Source organism: Mercenaria mercenaria, chromosome 9 (genome assembly GCF_021730395.1).
Source record: "Mercenaria mercenaria strain notata chromosome 9, MADL_Memer_1, whole genome shotgun sequence".
NCBI classification, from domain to species: domain Eukaryota; kingdom Metazoa; phylum Mollusca; class Bivalvia; order Venerida; family Veneridae; genus Mercenaria; species Mercenaria mercenaria.
This window is the reverse complement of record NC_069369.1, coordinates 64,265,095-64,288,122: the sequence shown is the minus strand read 5'-3', so window position 1 is coordinate 64,288,122 and position 23,028 is coordinate 64,265,095. Positions and strand designations below refer to the sequence as shown.

The 23,028-nt window shown below is 34.0% G+C and overlaps 2 protein-coding genes across 8 annotated transcripts in view; one reads left to right on the top strand and one right to left on the bottom strand.

The window, feature by feature from the left end:
• The window catches only part of LOC123548062 (uncharacterized), a 30,106-nt gene extending 7,501 nt beyond the window's left edge, over positions 1-22,605 (bottom strand). Inside the window, exons 1-3 of one of the 7 annotated variants that reach the window (XM_053551576.1) lie at positions 22,207-22,605; positions 21,582-21,657; positions 2,270-2,360 (exon numbers count right to left, since the gene is read on the bottom strand). The gene's annotated coding sequence lies outside the window, so the exon portion shown is untranslated. The other 6 variants (XM_053551572.1, XM_053551577.1, XM_053551573.1 and 3 more) reach the window with 6 other exon arrangements.
• LOC128559311 (uncharacterized) lies at positions 17,487-18,511 on the top strand. Its single transcript, XM_053550610.1, has 2 exons — positions 17,487-17,598; positions 18,213-18,511. Exons 1-2 carry the CDS (start codon positions 17,487-17,489, stop codon positions 18,509-18,511), a joined length of 411 nt encoding a protein of 136 aa, XP_053406585.1.
• Positions 22,606-23,028: the final 423 nt, after the last annotated feature.

The window sequence follows — 23,028 nt, the reverse complement described above, 5'->3', positions numbered from 1 at the left end:
TAAATATATAACATTGTTACTAGTACAGTCTACATTATGTTTCAATTTGTATAAGTAGTACAATGTTGTGAACTGCAAAAACTGTCACTTTCACAAATTGTTAAACAATGTGTACATCTTGGTCTGTTACATTTACTAGACCTGAAATGTGGATATATATTTGTAGACAAATATTTTGTTTTAACTAATGTATCTTTAAGATTTCTAGGACGTCTGAATGCCATAACTGGCTTACATTTGTACAGTTCTTGATCAGCAGGGTTACTTGATAGACGTAACAAATCGCAATACTTATTAATTATGTTACCTATATTAGGTAATGACGGACTGTACTTTATGATAAATGGTATAACATTATTGTAGTCTCTCTCATTTTTGATAAAAGCATCACTTTGTGTTACACACATTATCTCGTTCAGTTCTTTATCAACAACCTTTTTAGGATCATTTCTGTCAAGGAATAAATACTGAAGTTCCCTGACAGATTCCTTGAATTCATTATCACCAGAATAAATACGTCTGTATCTCTTAGCCTGACTATATGGAATATTGTCCTTGCATGGTTTAGGATGACATGAATTATAGTGTACATATAGGTGAACATTTGTAGGTTTTACATAACACTGGTTTTAAGATGATTTTAGTTATCAATAGTAACATTAACATCCAAAAATAAAACACATGTTTCAGAAATATTATAAGTAAACTTAATATGAGGATGAATATTGTTAATATTTTCCAGACATTCATGTAATCTATCCAATGAATGAGTCCAGATCATAAACATGTCATCCAGGAGGCGATACCACAGAGCAGGATTTAAACTACATGAACTAAGGAAATCATTTTCAAATTTCCCCATGAATAATGAGGCATAAGCAGGAGCCATAGGACTACCCATGTTCCATGGCAGTACCCATTTTTTGCAAGTAGTATTGATCATCAAATTGAAAAAGATTGTTTTTCAATACAGTTTCAGTTAAACAACAGATGCTGCCAATAGACAGTTTGCCAATAAGGTTATTTTTCTCAAAAAATATTTACAAGCCTGAATACCTTCGTCATGTGGAATGTTAGTATAAAGGGAACTAACATCAAGAGTAACCAGATAAGCCTTCTCAGAACCTAATTCACACTCTTTAAGTTTAAGTAGGAAATCATTAGTATCCTTAATGTAAGAAGGCATGGAATGCATATGAGGTTTAAGTATAAAATCAACATATTTAGATATGGTATAAGTGCAAGAGTTACAGGCTGACACAATAGGCCTACCTGGGTATCCAAGTGGCAGATTTTCATCAACTTTTTTGTCAGTTTTAGGCAAAATATAAAACTATGGGATTCTAATATTTACCGGAAAACTGTCAAATTCATCTGTGACGGAGAATTCCGTTTGACTAATTTTATCTACACACTTTAAAACATTACCTTGTCTCTGACATACATGAATCAACCTTTTCATAATACCTGTCATTTTTCAGCTGTCTATGTACCTCGCTTTCATAGTCTGTGCGATTCATTATTATTACAGTTCCAGACTTGTCTGCTTTCTTTATAATAAAAGTACTATCTTGTGTAAGGTTTCTAAGGCTTTGAAGTTCATCTTTACTGATATTGGTATACCTCTATTTATTTGGTGCAGAGTTTATAATATAACTGACGAATTGAGTTCATGAATATAACTGACGAATTGAGTTCATGAAATAACTATTGAAGGGTAACATTTCTTACTAATGATTTGTTAGAATAAGCAAAACAAATTTTCAAAGGAATTTCTACTATTTTTACGGAAATATTATTAGTTTCATTGGATATTTAATACCTGATCAAACACTGACCAAGATACTTCTATTGCCCTGACGGTCAACATAAAAAATCAAGGACAAAGGTCCAAAGCCTCTAATCCTGTAGTTTTCTATGTTTTTTTGTGATTCATTCTTAGTACTTTTTATAGTTTCCTTTTTCGGACAAATTTCCGGAGACCTAAATTTCCTCAAGTTTCCTTCAGTTACAACGATTTCCAATAAATGTATTATTTTAATGCTATAATACATTTCACCAAATTGCCTTGCTAACTTTGTACGATCGACAGTGTACATTTACATATATCAGAATATAACTGACGAATTGAGTTCATGAAATAACAATCAAATAATTTCTAATTTTGTTTCAAAATATGAAATCATCATATAAACATTTCTGTAGTTCAGACAAATGTGGTCAGTGAATGCTTTTAGAACCGGAACCCCTATATATTTGATCTGTTTACCTTAACACTTCTCCGTTAACTCGACTGGGCTCGACGTTGCTAAAAGCGTAGTTTTCTTTGTATCCACGCAACTCAGCTGCAGTATCGTAAGCTGAAAAAGAAAAGTTTCAAAACAAAAGTTATCAGAATCCGAAAAACATTTATAATTGATGATGAATACTAGGTATGAACTCACACAAAGCCAGACAAAATAAAAAGGAAAGAAATTTGAAAATATGTACAGATGATCAAAACAAATATATCTTGGAATTGTCTTGATGAAACATAGCAGCGTCCACACTCTGCTCTATGGCATCATCTTCCGTCTTTGATTTGAGTGGGTCAGGTAGTAATGTTGACGTAATGAAAAAATATTTTCAACCGACTCAAGCGGATGTTGCTTTAAAACTTTTACACACATCTGTTTTCTTGTATATAAACAAGATATGGAACAAAACAAATATTACAATCTGGTAACACTTACCGAAAACGTCCTTTTGGTTTGCAAGAAAAATGAATGGAAATAATCCAAATACAACCAATTTTTTGTGAATCATGATGTAGTACTATTTAAGACGGTAATGAAATTATTATAATGCAAAGTGCTTTGTCTTAATTAACAATAGCAACACAAAGAGCTGTTATTTACATATTAAATGAAATAACAATGTTTTATAACGCCTTCAACCTCCAATGAAAATATATCTTTTCCATCATTTCCATATATAACTAATATGTTTGAAGATTTTTAAACGTGACTAAGTGGTGTGGGAAGATAAAAGTGATTTATGTCATGAACTGTGTATCAAACACGAAAACAATTCATATTGTAACGCGACAGCTACAGTATAACTTAACACTGTCAGTTTTAGTTACAGCTGTGACAAACCTCTAAAGCAACAATGTAGAATGAGTATATGAATAAATAATTGATATATTCATCTACACTGTATATCTATCATTCAAAATAATAAATAACCATTATTGTCATTATTATACACTATTTACAACCTATATGTTCATATAATGATAAATCTAATTGATCTGTGCTGAAAAGAGCTCTATCATGCGCTGAAAACCCAACTCCACAAGAACGACGTAATCTGTGAATTTTCTGAACAGGCACGGAGCAGTCATAGTGTCGTTGGTTAATATTTTCATCATGAACTGTTTATTAATTAGGTCTTGCCCACTCAGATTGTTTTATTCATGCCATTCGCAAGCAATTTTCTCCATATGGTTGTAGTGACTGTGGTTCAAGTTCTGCAGTAGAAGTGTTGTAGCAATATCACGAAGGTTCTAATTATTATGATGATGGATATAATGATGACGATAACGATGATGGTGATAATATAAAAAAATGAAGATATGGATGTTAGTAGTGATGATGATGACGATGATGATGATGATGGTGATGAGTGTAATGACGATGGCAACAATAACAACAATAATGAAATTATTATTATTTTATTAATTGCTTTTGTTATATACATATATCCCACTGAATCTGGTAGATAGACGTTCAGTCTGTCATAACAAACATTCTTATCATATTCAGTATTCTAATGTATTTTGATTTATATGTGTTGAGCCGATGAAGAACTAAGCTATCCAAGTGACACTTTATCAGATGGATAAGGTTTAGAGCCATTCGGGCCTATGTAAGAAGAAGATTTGGATATAGTCATAATTGAAACAGACAGTTTACATTTATAAAGAATGCACTGTAGTGGTCTAGTGTTAACACGCTTGACTGTCAATCAAGAGGTCCGGGGTTCGAATCCCGGTCCAGGCACTGGAAATTTCTGAGATGCTCCCGAGTGTCTCCCATCTAACTAAGAGGCAGGATAATAAGAGAAACAATTGTAACGAAGCAACAAATTCAGATTTTCAAAAAGGGGGTGAGGCAGTGGGGGTTGGGGGTGAGGCTTATGGCCTCCTCTTTTTGATTGGACATTTACGTCCTATTTGGGAAGGTAGCTTTCCGCCGGAACCAACTGTGTTGCACTTGTTGCGCATACGTTTAGCATTGATGTGAAAGTAACTGTATGTTCAGCGCAGATAGACGTTATTACGAAATTTAAAAATGAATCAAGTTTTCTGGATAATATTTTAATAGCGCTATTTTAGCTCAGATGTTCGATACTATTTATCGTATTTTTCCAATTTAATAAAGCTGAAGATGCAGACACTATTTCTCCTTTTTCGGATTTTTATTTCTTATAATATGAGACATGCTAAAATGTATGAAAGTAAATATGATTTTCGTAATGCGGACTTTCCTAATCACGCAAAAACGTGTGGCATCTATATTTCTTAAGTAATCAGCTTCGTTAGGGTGTAATCCATAAGCTACCAAAAGACTGCTTCAATTAGGCCATCGCTATCGTAAACGCAGCAATATTTTACTTAGTTTACATCTGAGTTTGGTTTCAAAGTTTCATAGTCATCTGTAGATACTTCTATGACAAGGTTTATCAAACCCGACTTTTTTACAGATTTTATTTTATGGGGATGTTATTTATAAACTTTGTAAGATTCTAAGTCGTATACATTTTCAAGTGTTTTCCTTATGGTTTAGCATTAAGTTTTATTGATAGAGGTTAGGACCTAACAAGTTTGAGACAGGTAGTAGACTTCACGATAAGCAGTTCTTAAATTTACTAGTACCATGTTGCTTTCATATGTATTCGTGTCAGTTTCGTAGGAGGCCCTCAATAGACGTTCTTTTTTTGCGCTGCTTTTAGCAAAGGTATTGAGAACATGCGTATATAGTTCTTCAGGTTTTTTTTCATTTATTCATTTTTAGACTAGTATTTTAGAGTTTTACTTATTGTTTCTTTTATTACACACGCACGCACGTACATTAGCGCTCACCTGTAGGAATTTCTTTTTGACTAACTACTACAATGAACAAGAGCATTCTCTTCGAAACTTGCGACTTATGTATCATCCTTTCACCAATAGCAGCCACAGACCAAATTATCTCGTTTGCATTACATAATTTTTGTTCTGTTTACTTCCTAAACTTATGACATTTAAAAAAGTAACATGTCAGATATTAATAATTTTTTTAATTGTTAAAAAACGATTATTACTTACGAAGACACAGGAGTGTAGATATGTATCGTCCAAATATCAGACAGAAGATATTTTAGATGTGGCAGAACAAAGATATTGTTCTGGTTATATTATGAATATTTTCGAAGTTATACTTGAGTATTTTTGTGAATTTAAAAACAATGTTTTCAGTCTCAGTTAATAAAATATATCATGTCGTATTGTTTGATGTAACTGAAATTTCTATATTTTGCAGACGCCATGGGGTTCTAAATATAAGTAAATTTTTTAACACGTGCTTTAAATAATAACAAAACGCCAACAAAGAAACTTTTCAAAACGCAATAAGAATTTGAAAAAGATTGATATGATGATATACTGATGACCAATACTTGATATGAACTCATAGGAATTAAAAAAAAATAGACGCGAGAGAAATTCGGAAACAGGACTACAAATGTTCAAAACAAATATAATTCCGAGATACCTATCAAATATGTATACAGTGGTACTTGTATGTATCCTAAAATACTGCTAGACTAGGTAACCCGAAGACAGCAAGATGTATTACATGAACAGAGATGCATATAGATATGGTATAATTATAATAATAGTGATGGGTATTTTTATTTAGAATAATGGATACGGCATTTATACTCTGTAGGCGGAGACATAAGTCATTCATTCATATAGTAATGATACACCGTTGCCTCAAAGCACATTTCACAGCTGTCACTAAAACTGATTTGGATATCAATCAGACCAGGGCATTGCAAAGACCTACTGCAACTTGCTACCTATATCATCAAATGTTTGTGAGGTTTTAAGGCATAGTTTATGCCATAAATCACTTTTATATTCCAATAACAATGCAGCAACGTTTTACAATCTATAAACATGTCATTTAAACACTGGGAAAATGATGGAATATATGTATCTTTCTTGGCGTTAAGACATATTTTTGATTTATAAATGTAAAACAACTGCTCGTTTTGAGTTAGTTTTCATAATCAACGCATATACATGTACATGTATTATCATAATTAGAGTTACACAATGTTTCTCAACGAACATGTTGTACCTTGTATTAGTTGACCAAAATGAAGCGTTCGGTAAGTGTTTAAATTTTTCGTTTTTTTTTTCGTTATGTTCCATTACTGTTTTATATACAAAAAAGAACTATGTAAAATCTTTAAACAACATAGCCATTTAAGTCGATTGGTAGTATTTTCATTGTGTTGACAATATCAACTGGTCTATAAAGATGACAGGAACCAACAACATACTGACGGTAAGGCTTAACGCATTAATACTATGTACAGGTTTTATACTTTAAACTACGGTTGTCTGTTATGTTTAGCATAGGTGCACTTTTAATTCGGCTTTTAGTTATACACGGAATGTAATGAAACAGCATTTCAGTCACGCACTGGTGGTCTAGTAATCTATCGAAATAGCCAGTGTTTCTTCATTCAGAGAGATACATGCTATTCATCGTAAGTAAGACAGTGCTTGTTTCTGTACACGAATACATGGTGGAGAACAAACGATTGCTTGATTTGAACTAACATGGTATAAACAAATACTAAAGTACATATATAAAAAAGAAATGCAAAAAAATAGCCAGTCGATGGTAAATATATTCATTGTGTGCAATATCATGGTCATGATCAGAACCAACAAAACTGACGGTAAGCTTACGCATTATCTATGTCAGGATACACATGTCTGTTCGTTAGCATAGTTTTTAATTCCTTAATAAGGAATGTATGAACATTAGACGAATCTAGTAATCTATCGATAGCCACCAGACATGATCATCGTAGTAGACAGTGCTGTTCTGACCATACTGGTGAGACCATTGTTGTTTAATTGATACAATCTAAAGACATATAGTAAAAGAAATCGGATAAATATTGAAATATATATCAAGGGCAATAATACTTTGTAATGTTAACTAATATAAATATTGTAGTAATCTCCGTTATTCTAAACTTCAAGAACATTTGTACTGCTTTTACATAAAAGAAGAATTCTTCAAAATATCAAATGCTAAGTACAAACATATCATTGTTGCTATATAGTAATATGTAGTGCATGTTGTTTATTGACGGCACATTATTATATTTAAAGGATAAATTTGTGATCACATATCATATCTAATATTAAAAAACATGCCGTCAAGTTTTAGAAAGACAGGAATTGTATTTGCTTTGAACATCGGTGGCCTCGTTTCCAAATTCAATGCCCGTTTCTTGTTATATAAATAAGTATGAGTTCATTACTAGTATTCATCTTCAAATAAAATTGTTCGCAAATTCTTATCATGAAATTTCTTTCATAGCCTACGATATTGCAGCGGAGTTACATGAGTTCTGACAAAAAAACGTTATTAGCCACATCGTGCCCAGTCCACTTTTAATAATAAGAACCTGGTCAGGCAAAGAGATAAAGATTTAGAGGTTTTAGTTCATAAAGACATTAACTGACGGCATTGAAATGACGAAAACATGTATATATATAATACGATGCTTTTACATTTCAGAGACTTAATTTGATTATTATTTCAAATCGTGAAGATAAATTTAACAGTTATTTTCTGATATTTGTATAATTATGTTCTTTGTCGAGCACGCCAGGCGGAAAAGAGAAATTAATGAGTTGTGAAATGTGCTATAGAATACTTTCCAACAGAGCTAGGAAACCGAAATAATTAAAAATGTACGAATTCCTTTGAAAAATTGGTTTGCTTCTTCTTATAAATCAGCATTAAGAAATTTCTCCTTCGAAAATGAAAACAGTCAAAGGGGTAAGCGTCAAAATGTGTGTAAGAATGGGAGTCATTAAACTTTGGGGCGGTCCGCTCACTTCAACATTTTTTTAAATTCACTATGAAGCAACAATCAAAAAAGTACAGAAGAAAAGACCATCCATTTGTTTCACAAAAACAGCTATTGTTGTGCTTGAAAATCCGACAGTTATCAATAGTCGAGTAACATAATTATATAAAGGATTATATCAGACTCAATATTCCTGATTTATAAACAGAAAAAAATTAACTGCAGACGACACAAGCACGGACTTACTGGTATGGACCCAACAAGTCTTTTCCCGCAACAACAACGAGAACAACATTTACAGGTCATCCTACTACTGATACAACGTCTACAGACAAGACAGGTGTACCATCATCACAAAGAGGCCGTAGATTTCTGGGAAGATTACATTTTACTTGTAATTCACTCTAAAATTTATCCTTGATAACCTACACCTGTAAGATTTGTGGAAGCTCGATTTAAGAGCGCTACAATTTTATTTTGTCGGAAACGGTTTATAATAAAGGCAACAATATAACGTTTAGTTTAGTTTAATCATATTTTATTGTGTATATATACATATTCAATACACACACATACAACAAGCATACATAAATACATCGATGTAAATATACAACAATATAACGTGAAGATAACAAAATAATTTATCATTTTGTATTACACTTGTACAGGTATATAGAACTAAATTGTGGACAACACTGAAAAACCTTTTTTGATAAAAGACATTGTGTCTGAAATCATTCGTCCTCCATCTCTGATTCATGTAGGGAAGTTACATGCGGAGAACAGGTTTGTACTGGTACAGAATCCAGGAACACTAGTTAGGTTAACTGCCCGCCGTTACATAACTGAAATACTGTTGAAAAACGGCGTTAAACCCAGCACAAACAAAATCTTCAGAGAATACTTGAATTATTCATCATTCTAACTGGAAAAGAAACAACATTCCTCTCATATATTTACCCAATTAATTTAACCTTCTGTGACTAAAGCGAGCGAGAATTTACTACGTGTGTTCTACACGAAAAACGACGTCTAACAACACAACCAGAAAATATTGACAACAACGTATTCTAGAGAATAATCTGAACAGCTCCCCATGATCGAACATGGAGCAGTCTTTATGGAGTTGCTGTTCCCTGTACACTTGTTTTAACACTCACGTAGCTTACAATAATCTTAAATCATTCGTCTTGAATAACATGAATGTCATTTGCCATCCATTGTCTCTGTGCCATTCATATTATCGTTGTAGTTCGTTTTGTTTTTATTTGTGAAATGTTCTTAACCTTTGTTTATTAAGTGCAATAATGTAAACGCTACATATTGTATAGATATGTTTAAGCAATCCGATCCGCAAATAGGTAAATGTCGATGCCTGGTGACCCCAAGATGTTTTGGTATCATTTGAAAGCGTTGTATCTGTGAACAAGAATTAGTAAATGAAATGGCTATTTATAATATGCACGAATCACTACAAGCATTTTTTTTTGACTGCGACATGATAAATCTTACACTGTAATAACTGGATTTCTGTTGAAATATCATTGAAGACTATAAAATAATAAAACATTCTATAACATATTTTTGTAATATAATTTATATGTTCTTTTTCAGTAGACAATACGTTTTCAAATGATACCAAAATTATATGAGCTTACCAGATATCAATATTTGATATATTTTTATGGCACTGTTGTATAGAACTTGCTTATTTATGGATCGGATACCTTAAACTGACCGATATAGGAAAAGCAGACTTCTTGACACCAACTACACGTTAATGTATACAGTTCTAAACTTCAAAAAGAGAACTTACAAGAGCACCCCTATCAGAGTTTCAAATTCAATACTTCCATGTACTTCCCAGTCAAATTTAAGATTGTTCATAACATAAATTTAACACTTTATGTGCAACACTGTAATTGATGCGAGATTCCCATTAATTGAAATCTCATCGGACATGAAATAAAACGGTTAAAGTCCGGTAGTTGTAGGAGGACCTGTAGTTGGTCCAGGTCTCCCTCGGTTAGCAGGATCCATTTTCGTGAGACCTCGTTTGTGTCGCCTACAATTATACATTTTGACATGTTATTACTAATTACATAGTTTTTATATCAGTAATGTTTTGTTCTATAACAAAGCTTTCTCATGGGAACAATGATTGTTTTTTGCTCTTTTAACTATTGTTCAACTTCAGTAAAATACTGAAAAACGTTAATTTGTAATTTTGAACAGTGTGGGCCATCCAAGGTATTGAATGCCCAAGAAATTTATTTTATTTTGTGACGTGAGTTTGTTTTTAACACGGAATTTTAATGTTTAATGATGTCGAGTTATCAGAATCAGTGAAGTCAGTTTTCTTTTCATCGTCTAGGAAACTGCCGTTCTTTGCGTTAGAATAAACTTAATTAACACCCTGCAAAATTTTATTTTATTGTTATTGCTGACCCTGCATAACAAAGCGAAATATCCCTAAATTCATAGGCTTTGCAATTGGATTTATCTACCACCAGGTTAGAGTTTGATGTATATGCTTGCTTACCCAGCAGGTCAACCAGATACTCTATTCCTATACTTTTGATATATTTCAGTATACATGCATAGAATTGTATTTTCTACAGATTCCTATATATATTGTAGAGATTGTATGGATACCTATATTCTCTATAGCTTCCTATGTATATTCCTTGTGTCCAGTTATTCCCTGCCGCTCTTGCTCGCTCGACATAATAAAAATATTAGAAAATAACTGAGACATTAAGGTTACAAAATAACAATCAAATGAAACATTATTTTGCATCAAGATGTTCAATCATTGATTAAGGGTAAATTTTATATTGGCATACGCCAAACGCGTTTTAATTCCTACTTCCCTTTAAAAAGGTTGCTGACCGTTCCGATGCAGTGTCCCTATTTTCAACTGGATATTTGCCACACTTTAGTGTCCTCATTCCCAGTATGTTATATATTGCGCCTAATTAAAATGTAACTGGAAGGGTCCGTCTACAAAACCTTTCCCCTACAGTTTCTGTTTGCTGTTGGCTTTGACTGTTCTTACTTTGCTACTACTACTGTTACTTTTTTTTTTAATAAAGCCAGTTTAAATCAATTTATTTTATGTTTTTCGGTGGTTTATCGAAATATAACGGTGAATTATATCCTGATAAACTCACTGGCCACTCAGTGAAAATTATCAAATCTGATACCCGGATTAACGTCAAAAAGTTTACCGAGCGTACTGAAAGCCGGAAACAATATGACGATGACGTCGTTAAAATGACGTCATCTTTGCGATGCTTCCTGATAAAATTTCCCGCAAATTTCGACATTTTATTGAAATAAACACAACAAAAGTAGAGTTTTAGACATAAAATAAACAGAAAAATTGTTGGTATCGATGTAATATCACGGTAATTTCACTCGTGAACACCAAAAGTTGTTATTTTCACTCGTGGCTGCGCCACTCGTGAAAATATCACTTTTGGTGCCCACTCGGTGAAATTATAACGTGATATTACACCGAAACCAACAATTATCCTCTATCTATTCATTTTTACCCAAAATGGACATTTATATCAATAAAATGTCTGTATTTTGAAATATTTACCGTAACACATCCTCTTTAATTGGACGTGACAAGACGTTGTATTTTACGTAGTTTTCTCTGTTTTCGTGCATCACCGCTGAAACAGAAGATGAATTAACAAAAAACAACAGAAGTTGTAGCGCGATAGTGATTATTATATATGAAGCCGTATACCTTCTAATACCAACAAATGATAAAAGAATTGTAGACAAAGGGCTGAAGATGTGGCAGCCGTAAATACTCTCCTCGTACGATCATTAAGGTTCTTTCAGTATTTCTCCGAAATAGAATTCCTGTTTTAGGCAAACTTTGGGGTCGTAAGTAGTTTTTCACATGCCTCTGGCTACCTACTTAAACCGTTTGATCTGATATATGGCTATAAGCACGACGGTAATTGACTGTAAACCAGAACGTGTAATACTATTAGAAACGCAGGTACCACTTTACAATGATTTTATTATGCAGTTTCCATATTTGCTATTTTAGATTAAACATTTTAAGGTTTAGCAAATGTAAGAGATTAAGATATTATCAAAATACTCACCGAAAACTTCCATTTGGTTAACGCATGTAAGAAAAGCGAATGAAAATAATCCAACTGCAAACACACCTCGGAGAATCATTTTGCACACCCAGTTTAAAGGTGTAATAAACTAATGATGATGTATTCAGGGCTGTCACAGATGTGGAAGAGTTATTTTAAATAAATACTTTACATATCCAACACCAATTCATTATCCTTCCAAACTTTGAGTGATTTTACATTTGTTTAAACGTTTACGTAGCGTTTAAATTTTTTATATGCTTCAAGAACTTCAACCCTTGTTGTACTGGACACGATTTATTCTGCCTTTGCGACCAGTGCAGATCAAGATCAGCCGCATATCCATGCAGTTTGATCATGATCTGCACTGTTCACCATTCTGTCAGCATTTTGGTATGCACCCCTTTTAACAGTTAATGGTACTGTCCAAATTGAAAGAAGGACAAGTTCATTATAGAAATTTAAAAGATTTCGCAGAGTGCCGCTTGATTTAAACATATAAAAGTGATTCATGACTTATTTATATAAAAAGTGCCTACAAAATCGAAAGCGTTAGACAATATGACAAGCTGGCTATAGTAGAACTTTAAAACCCTCCTCGGGTTTATATGTCTCTCTCCCTGTTAAATCCCTGGGTCCTTTACATCATTGGAAAACCATAAAAAGCAATTTAACACTGTAAACGTAACATAATAACTAACGTCTCCACCAAAGGCATAGAGGTACATTATTTATCGTATTACCACTTGTTATTTTTACCGATAATAACACCATGAAGCAACAAGAAAATTTCACTTGAAACTCGTGTCACATTTACGTAATATTTCATAAAGGCCCACAGCAACAGTTTAATAAAATGATAGTCTACCTAAGCCACTATTTATTCTTATATGTGAGTTCTCCGTTGTCATTTAAATTAAGGTCTTTGACTTCTAAATACTAGCCTGATGTGGGTTCAAAACTATGCTTGGGATGTGGAATTCTCTATTGTGAAAACGCCAACCAGCTAGCTGGCAGAAGGCCGATGGTTCTACCCATGTGCCTTACCGTGAAATAATATCCGGAGGGGCACATGGTGTCTTCTCTACCACGTTGCCATATTATGTACAGTTGTGGCAGTGGGACATATGAACCAACAGAACAAACAACATCTTTTGAGAATCATTGTGTGTTCCTATAATTTCAGATATATTTATTTACTGTATTTACAATAGTAAATAACAACTTCCATGTTCACGGCATAATTATGAAAACATAGAAGAAATAAGAAGAAAAAAAAAAAAAATCAAAATAAGTCTTATTTTGAATCAAAATATGAAAACATCACCCAATACATTTGATACTTAATGGTGACAGTTCACAATGGTCAATTAGCCATAAATGGACATTTTATTTGTTACTTTAACACTTCTTCATTTAGTAGACTGAGCACAACGTTGCTGAAAATGTTGTTTAGCCTGTACCCGCGCTAATCCGCTGCTATACTCAGTGTCAGCTATAAAAGGAAAAGTTCAAAACAAATGTCAAAGGAAACATAAAACAACAGAAAGTCAGACGGTGCACGCAGATATCAGGGAAAACTCAAAGAAATTAAGAAATATAGCTAGAGTTGTTCAAATGGGTAAATGTTGATAAATGTTGTCCTTAAACATAATGGCGCACATATCTGGGGTAACAGCCATCCCATTAAATATGACCACAGCCATTTCCTTCAAATCTACTTATGTTCCGCCAGTAAACCTATCTTAAAATGGAAAAAAAACCTACATTGAATTGAAGAACATCTTACTTCATTTCACAATATTTCAAAGATTTGGTCATAATTGCCATATTTGGAATTTGAGCCATTTAGGGTTCTTATTTACTCATAGCATTTAATAGTATGACACTGTAATTTTAGGCCGTTAATATAATTTTTGTGCTTTCCGTCTTATTCCAGTTCATCTATGATATAAATTACTAGTAAGAAGCCTACAAAATATAATGTCTTCCATTACTTCATTGCTTTTTTTATAAGTATGTACTCTCTGTTTGGTCAGTACAACCGAACGTTTGCTCTCATTTCTTATTCATGTAAACAAATACTTTTGCAGAATAAGTAAGTATCTGGTATAGCTTAATCCATCAATATTAAATGCTTTGTTTAATAAGTAATAGCCGTTACGTAACTAAGTTTTGTTTAACTTTATTTCATATTAACATAAGCAAATCAGGCTTTCAACAGAGTATAACACTCCACTGTAGTTTTTGGAACAAAGTATGTATGTAAAACAGTATGTATGTAAACCAGGGGCCGTATTCATAAAGCATCTTAAGTATAAGCTTTGACTTAAGTTGAAGATTTTACTTAAGTTTGTGGTGATTTCAGCTTAAGTCTAAGTAAAAAACTTAAGTCCTATTCATAAAACAGCTTAAACTTAAGATACGTAAAAATGACTTAAGTCAGAAAACCTAATGGCGTCGTGAATAGGTTTTTTTTTAGATAAAAGCACTTTAAACATAATCGTGCATGTTGTATCTGTCTGAAATTAATGTTGTTGTTTTTAATGTTTTCGTCCATACTAAATGCCAAGAATTACTTATTAATTTGTTTTATGAATAACAAATGTACTTAAGTAAAATAAATTTCTTACCTTAGTAATACATAGGCTTTGTAAATGGATTTATTTACCACTAGGTTAATGTTTGAGTAATGAGTGGCGGGGAAAATGTGCGAACTGGTGTAGAAATTAGCTCTCGCAAATCTTTGAATGTAGACATTATTTAGCGTTCTTACTAATGGATTTTTATATGGATTTATTCGAGAACATTAGCTGTTGCTGAAAAAAGTGCTCTCATAAAGTTTTGGATCTTAATTAGGAGGTTATAATCAAAAATCTGGAGAACAATAGATTCTAACCTGTAAAATTGTGGTTTAATACCTCCGGCTATTTATATTGGATTACCTATCAATACAGTGTCGCATTATTTACAGATAATCAGGTAATAGTTTTGCTTAAAACATGGAGATAGACACCTCTGTCACAGAATACGAGCATAACGTTTACGAAAACACTGATGTAAAAGTGCCAATTACAGCATCAGTAACCCAACAGCACAACATTCCAGACAAATATGATCTTGACATTTATGTTACCTCAATGCTCCCAAATACAAATCGTGAACACGCATATGAATCTGACGAGGATGATGACATCCCAAAGAGTACCATTGAACCCGAAAACTGCACAGACATTGTTGAACAGGAACGTCTCTTACTATTGGCTCGAGAACAACCAACTGACATGTTTGTTAACCATTTATTACTTGATTACGAACAAAGTGAACAGAAACTTGAGAATACTAGACTTATGCTTAAAATTTCAGATATGTGCGAAACCTAGAAAACTTTCCATTTGACAGCAATACTGATATGAAACGAAGAATGAACACGCGTACTGGTGACAGTGCTGCTGTGAAGTTAGCCTATGATATACATGCACTACTTAGTGTTATAGAAGGGGCGGATTACTCTTCCATTAAAGAGCTGATCAGTAATTCAAAACGGAATACTGCAAGAAAGTCATTGGCCGTACAGATCCCAAACAACTGTCAATGTAAATGTGAAATTAACAACCTGAAAGATGTCGTAGTGTCACTTCAGGCAGAGCTGCTTCTTATAAAACAACGTCAGGCGGCATCAGAAAACATTCCAGGTAAAGACAGTGCTGAGATAAAATCCTCGGTAAATGATATAAAGTTGAATTTGTCAACGAAACATGAAGAAATTCAGTCCGAAGTAAAAGATATGATCAAACGAATGGATAATTTCAGCGAAACCATAAAATCTGATGTTAACATTTGTAAATCTATGGTGTTGAAAAATGGACACAATTTTAAACTTTTGCAAGACAACTTAATCGAACTGAATCGAACTATTGAAAACATGAAGAGGATCGTATCCTCATATCATAAAACATCGCCAACAGTTCATTCACCGCATGACGTGGTTAACTCCCAGTCACAAATCCTTGAACAGGAACCTCTGATCCCTACACATGCGGAAACTGTTGCAGACGACAACTTAACATCATGTGATCAAGACTATGAAACATTCTTCAACTCCGCAAGAGACCCGGCTGCTCCGTATTCGGCGGAACTGCTGCAGATCAGCGGACATACAGTCAACAAGAATGTTGAAAGTACTACATCATTTGGAAATACACCAATCCCTACTCGCGTTAGTGTACGAGAAAATCGGGATAAAAATAAGAAAAAGCAAAAGCGTGTCAATTTTGCTATCATAGACAAAAACCTCGGCCCATGATTCTACCGTAATAGGCATATGAACAATACCGAAGACCAACCTTCTGATGATTATGGAGACTTTTCACAATACGTTAAACGTAAAACAAGGCGTTTCTACGTCGGTGGGCTTAAACCAACAATAACTGAACAAAAAATTGCATCGTTTGTGCGTAATCAGGGACCCAAAGTTACCAAAGTATCGGTTTTCCGAAATAGAAAATTCAATACTGCTACGATTCGCGTTTACGTCGAAGATGACGAAAACGCAAATCTTCTTGTGGACGACCCAGCATTCTGGCCTTCGGGTGTCGTCTGCAGGCCACGGATGCCGAGGAACAAATACAAACAACAGTACGACTACGATGATTCGAGAAAAGAATGGGATCGGCGGAGATCCCGTTACAACCCAATGGTGTCGGAGAATCGCCACGTAACTCCAACATATAATCGGTACTCGTTACTTGAAGACGATGTAGACTATTAAAGTAGTATCTTTTTACACAGTCAATGACAATCAAAGATCTTAACATTGCAACTTGGAACTCTACTGGCATCATGTCCAGTGCAAGTTACCTATGTAACTTTTTAAATACTTATAGTGTAGACATTTGCGGCATTTCCGAACACTGGTTATACAGAAGTAATCTCCACTTCCTTGACTCTATTCATACTGACTATACTAGTATTGCAATATCAGACCCAGACCTTGAACTATGCACTAATCGTAAAGTAGGCAAGGGAGGTAATGCTAATATATGGAGAAAAACACTGAACTCGATTATCTGCCCGCTTGATATTCCGAGTGACAATATTATAGGTATTCAATTAATGATCAGTCCAGGGTGTTATGTTTTGATATTTCAAATATACATGCCTTGTAAAAACCATTCTTTGCTTAAGTATAGAACTTACCTCGAAGAAATGGAGAATATTATATGTATGTACATTGACAAAGGTCACATTATATGTATGGGTGACTACAATGCTGAACTTGAATCAGAACATGGAATATTTTCACTAATTGACTCAAGAAGTAAACTTATAATGGACTTTATGTCAAATTATGATATGTTAGCTATAAATACGAAAGCTGTTTGCTCGGGGGCAAAATTTACAAATGTACCATACAACTGTGATAGAGAAACTTTGATAGATTTTATCATAATGTCTGAAAGTTTTTCTAAAAATATGGTATATTGCAAAATCTTAGAGGATAATGCATTGAATGTGTTAACGCATCGGCCGGTAATACAAACGTAACCCTTCGCTTGAGATGGTTTTCAAGGATGTCCGCTATACAGATTTGCAAGCAATTAACTCATGCTGGAGAGACTATTTTGCAGATCTTTATTCCCCTACGGAAAGCGAAGGTTTTAAGGAGACGTACAGACAGACAATTACCAGCGAAATCTCTTCTTTACGCCAAAACTTAAATAATAAATACGGTAACCGTTATATAATAGAAAGAGACATTGTATTAAAGGCTCTCAATTCGTGCAAGAAAGACAAAGCCTGCGGCAACGACAAAATATACTATGAAAATGTTATCCACGGCGGAGAACTTCTGTTAAGTGTTATAGTGAAACTATATAATTGCATGCTTAAATCTTCGCATACACTAAGGTATTATCATCACATTATTTAAAGGTGGGAACAAGAAGAAGACGGACCCAAATAACTACAGGGCAATCACATTGTGTTCTATACTTCTCAAACTATATGAAAATGTTGTTCTCCTGCTCCTAAATAGTGACGATAAACTTCACCTTAATCCTTCACAAGGGGGTTTCCAGCGTAACGTTAGCTGTGTGATGACGTCACTAATGCTGCGTGAAAATATTGGTTTTGCTGCAGAGAACCACTCTACACTATATGCTTGTTTTCTGGACGCTAAACAGGCATTTGATCGCTTTTGGATTGATCTTCTCATGTTAACAATTGTATAAAATGGATATTGACATAACACTCTACAAGTCTATACTATCGTTGTATGAAAATAGCTACAGCAGTGTACGATCAAACGGATACCAATCTGACTGGTTCCCAGTCTCACAAGGCACCAGACAAGGCCAGTGTTTAAGTCCACACATGTACTTGATTTTCATTAATGAATTAATGAACAAAATTGATTCTAGCGGTTTCAGTTTTAAAATGAACACAATAAATTATGGTTGTCCTACTTTAGCAGACGACATGGTGATCCTGTCATATACCAAAAATGGATTAGATAAACTCCTCGAATTATGTTTTCAAAATCCGTTAAATGAACGTTTTCTTTACAACCCGCTTAAATGTAAAGTGGTTGTATTTAATGAAACTACATCAAGAAACCGCAATTGGAAACTTGGAAATAACGTTATAGAAGAAACAGACAACTATATCCACCTTGGAATAAACTGTGAAAAGAACTTGTCATTAGACCATAATGTACGTGAATGCTGCAATAAGTTGCGAAAGTCATTCTTTAGTCTTGTGGATTGTGGAGTTAACAGCAATGGCTTAAACCCGATTACGTCAAAGAAAATATATGAATCAGTTGTCTTACCCAAAGCTCTCTACGGCAGCGAGGTATGGAATGCTTTGACAGAATCACATACCACAATGCTGGAAAGAGCCCACGCGCAGTGCGTCAAATTCATACAAGGACTACCGAAATACTCGCACTGATATAGCTTTGAGCTGTCTTGGTATTTTACCTATAACAATTCTTATAGACAAACGCAAACTTATACTTTTCGGTCAGTTATGCTTACTTGATTCTAAGTTTAACATTAAAAAGTATTTAGCCACAGACTAATATCGTACATGAATAACCCAAGAAAAAGTAAAGGGTTCATGCCTGACATAATAGAGTCTTAGGGAAATATGGCTTATGTAATGTGTTGTCTAATTATGTACATGATGGCTCTTTTCCTAATAATAATAGATGGAAAACAACTGTTAAAAAGGCAGTTAAAATGTACAATGAATTCGAATGGAAATCAAGAATATGTAGTGATAATGTACTATACAGTTTTTTAACAATACACTACGAGTATATTCCTTGTAATCTATGGAAATTCTGTCAAATTTACAGAAACTACCACTATGAATCTGTCAGCGCAATGAAATTAATGTGCAATTATTTTTCACAAAGATTTATGACGGAGTGCACACAGTGTCGTATTGTAACGAACAGCAGTTCCCTACACTCAGTTATGTTCTGTCCAATCAATGACACTCGTAGGTCAAATCTTTGGTCAAAATTATCCAATGACTTAGGCATTGAAACGTTTGACCAGTTTTGTAGTGTAGCCCCCGAGCAACAAATGTTAGAAATGTTTAAGGGCTTTACAGCCTTAGACTGATACAAGAGTGAACTGTATGAAATCATGTCTTAGTTACATGCACAAAATTTCGCAGTGTTAATCAAACACTATCATCAAATGGCTTGTGGCCTCTATTCTGTTATGTCTGGATATGATTACAACTAGTTATCAATGATATGTACACTATTGTAAATAGACTACTATTATTGGATTTCGAACATGGGACCGTGACGTAGTTCCATACGTTAAAGGGCAGTCACGGCAGCTCAATGACCGAAATCGAATTATAGCTATAAAGTTAAGTTATTAAGCATGTTTAAATGATTTCACTGTACACTATGATTTACAATTTTTCATTTAACACATCTATTCTGCTTATATTTGTTAACTAAATGCTTATATTTCGTTTCGATAAGCTTTTAAAACTTAACAAATTCGCAGATTTTACGAATCGTTTGATGCAATTATTATTCCTCACATATGTATACAGGTTTCTGTTACTACTATATGTAGATATAATATACATATGTGTTAGCATCTCAGTTATAATTGGAATTGATATTCAATATTCTTCTTAATATGCAATTGTGATTTGTACATTGAACTTATATTGTACCTATTGTTTTGTAATTATGCTTTGTAAATTGAAATGTTATATTATAATATGTACTCTTCAATCTTTGGAGGCAATAAAGATATCTAACTTAAATTCATAGGCTTTGTAAATGGATTTATCTACCACTAGGTTAATGTTTGATGTATATGCTTGATTACCCAGGTCAACCAGATTCTCTATTCCTATACTTTTGACTGATTTCAGTATACATGTATAGAACTATATTTCCCACTGATTCCAACTAGCAGATCCAGAGGGGTGTCCCCCTCCCCAACAAAAAAATCGCCGGAGCATAGGTAATTTGTCTTTTGTTATGGGTGAAAAAAAGTGCAAAATATGCATTTTTCTCTTTTCTCGCTCGCTACGCTCACATACGTAATTTGTCTCTTCTTCTGGTTGAAAAATATAAAATATGCATTTTTTTCTCGCTCGCACAGTAAAAATCCGACAAAGTTTGCACGAGCTCCATAAAAATCTTCAGAAATCGGGCTAAGAAATTCCGAGATACTTACGCAAGAGTTAGTCTGACAAGTCATAAAACATGGACTATAATTAGCATGTTATTTGGGTTTATTTTGAGACAAAATCTGTCCTTTTTCAATGCCAAATAAAATACCTCAGAACGCCCAGAATCCACCAGATGGATCCATTGTTTTCAAAAATTTCCGATGGGTGGGTGGGTGTGTGTGTGTGGGGGGGGGGGGGGGCGTTGGAGCATGACACCGGACCCCCTAGTTGCTACAAATATTTACTACAAATATTTTACGCCCCCACACCCACCCCTCCCCGCAACACAAAATCCTGTATCCGCGCCTGATTCCTATACAGTTTGTAGAGATTGTACGGATACCTATATTCTCTATAGCTTCCTAGGGGCCTCCGTGGCCGAGTGGTTAAGATCCGTCTGCAAAACCTTTCCCCCACTGTTTCCGTTTGCGTTTGGCATTGACTGGTCTTACTATGCTACGGCGTTAACAGAGCATACTGTTACTTTTTATGTTTGTAAATAAGGCCAATTTAAATCAATCAATTCATTTTTACCCAAAACTGACCTGTTTCATCAATAAAATTTCTGCATCTTGAAATATTTACCTTAACACATCTCCTTTAATTAGACGTGACAAGACGTTGTATATTACGTAGTTTTCTCTGTTTTCGTGCATCACCGCTGAAACAGAAGTTTCAAAATTATCTCACAAGATGAAGTAAAAAAAAACATAAGTTGTAGTGCGATAGTGATTATTATTTATAAAGTCGTATACCTTCTATATAATACCAACAAATGATAAAAGAATTGTAGACACAGGGATGAAGATGTGGCAGCCGTAAAATCTCTCCTCGTACGATCATTAACTTAACTCCGAAATAGAATTCCTGCTTAAGGCGAAGCTTGAGCACGTAAGGAGTGTTGCATATGCCATTACCTATTTAAACCGTTTTCTTTGTAGTGTTCTATGTTACCAAATGATTTTCATGTAGTTTTTATTGTCTTATAATTTTCCTCCAGGAAACTGTTTCCTTTATCTGACATATGAATATGGCGGTACCTTTCGTAAATAAATTGCCTGTAAACCAGAACGTGTATATTAGAAACGCAGGTATCACTTTATCCTGTATTACAATGCTTTTGTTATGCAATTTCCATATTTGGTATTTCAATTTAAACTTTATAAGGTTTAACAAATGTAAGAGATTAAGATATTATCAAAACACTCACCGAAAACTTCAATTTGGCTAACGCATGTAAGAAAAGCGAATGAAAATAATCCAACTGCAAACACACCTCGGAGAATCATTTTGTACATCCAGTTTAAAAGTGTAATAAAATAATGATGATGTATTCAGGGCTGTCTCACATGTGGAACAGTTATTTTAAATAAATGTTTTACATATTTAACACCACTTCATTATCCTTCTAAACTTTGTGTGATTTTACGTTTGTTTAAACGTTTACGTAGCGTTTAAAATTTTTATATATGCTTCACGAATTTTAACCCTTATCAATGCTGGACACGACTTATTCTGCCTTTGCGACCAGTGCAGATCATGATCAGCCTGCACATCCGTGCAGTCTGATCATGGTCTGCACTGTTCGCCATTCAGTCAGTATCCTTCTGGTATGCACCCCTTTTAACAGTTAATGGTACTGTCCAAATTAAAAGATGAATACGTTCATTATAGAAATTTAGCAGGGTAAGGGTTAAAGATTTCGCGGAGTGCCGCTCAATTTAAACATATAAAAGTGATTCATGGCTTATTTATATAAAAGGAGCCAACAAAATCGAATCCGTTAGATAATACGACAAGCTAGCTATAGTAGATCTTTTAGAATCCTCTTCGGGTGTATATGTCTCTCTCCATTTTAAATCCTCGCATCCGTTACATCTTTGGAAAATCATTAAAAGCATTTAAGGTGGTTCGCGGGGTTCCTACGAAAATTTCGAAGTATGAGATATAAGACTGATATTAAGTCTGTATGTACTAACATCTCCTGTCTTTCATTTGGATAAAAAAGAAAATCGTTCCGAGTCCACATTTC

Bases quoted from the DNA above. Each gene is read 5' to 3' on its own strand.
- LOC128559311 (XM_053550610.1), top strand. From the start codon at position 17,487: ATGGAGAATATTATATGTATGTACATTGACAAAGGTCACATTATATGT. The intron at 17,599-18,212 runs GTAAACTTATAA...CATTATTTAAAG, and splicing joins TTCACTAATTGACTCAAGAA to GTGGGAACAAGAAGAAGACG.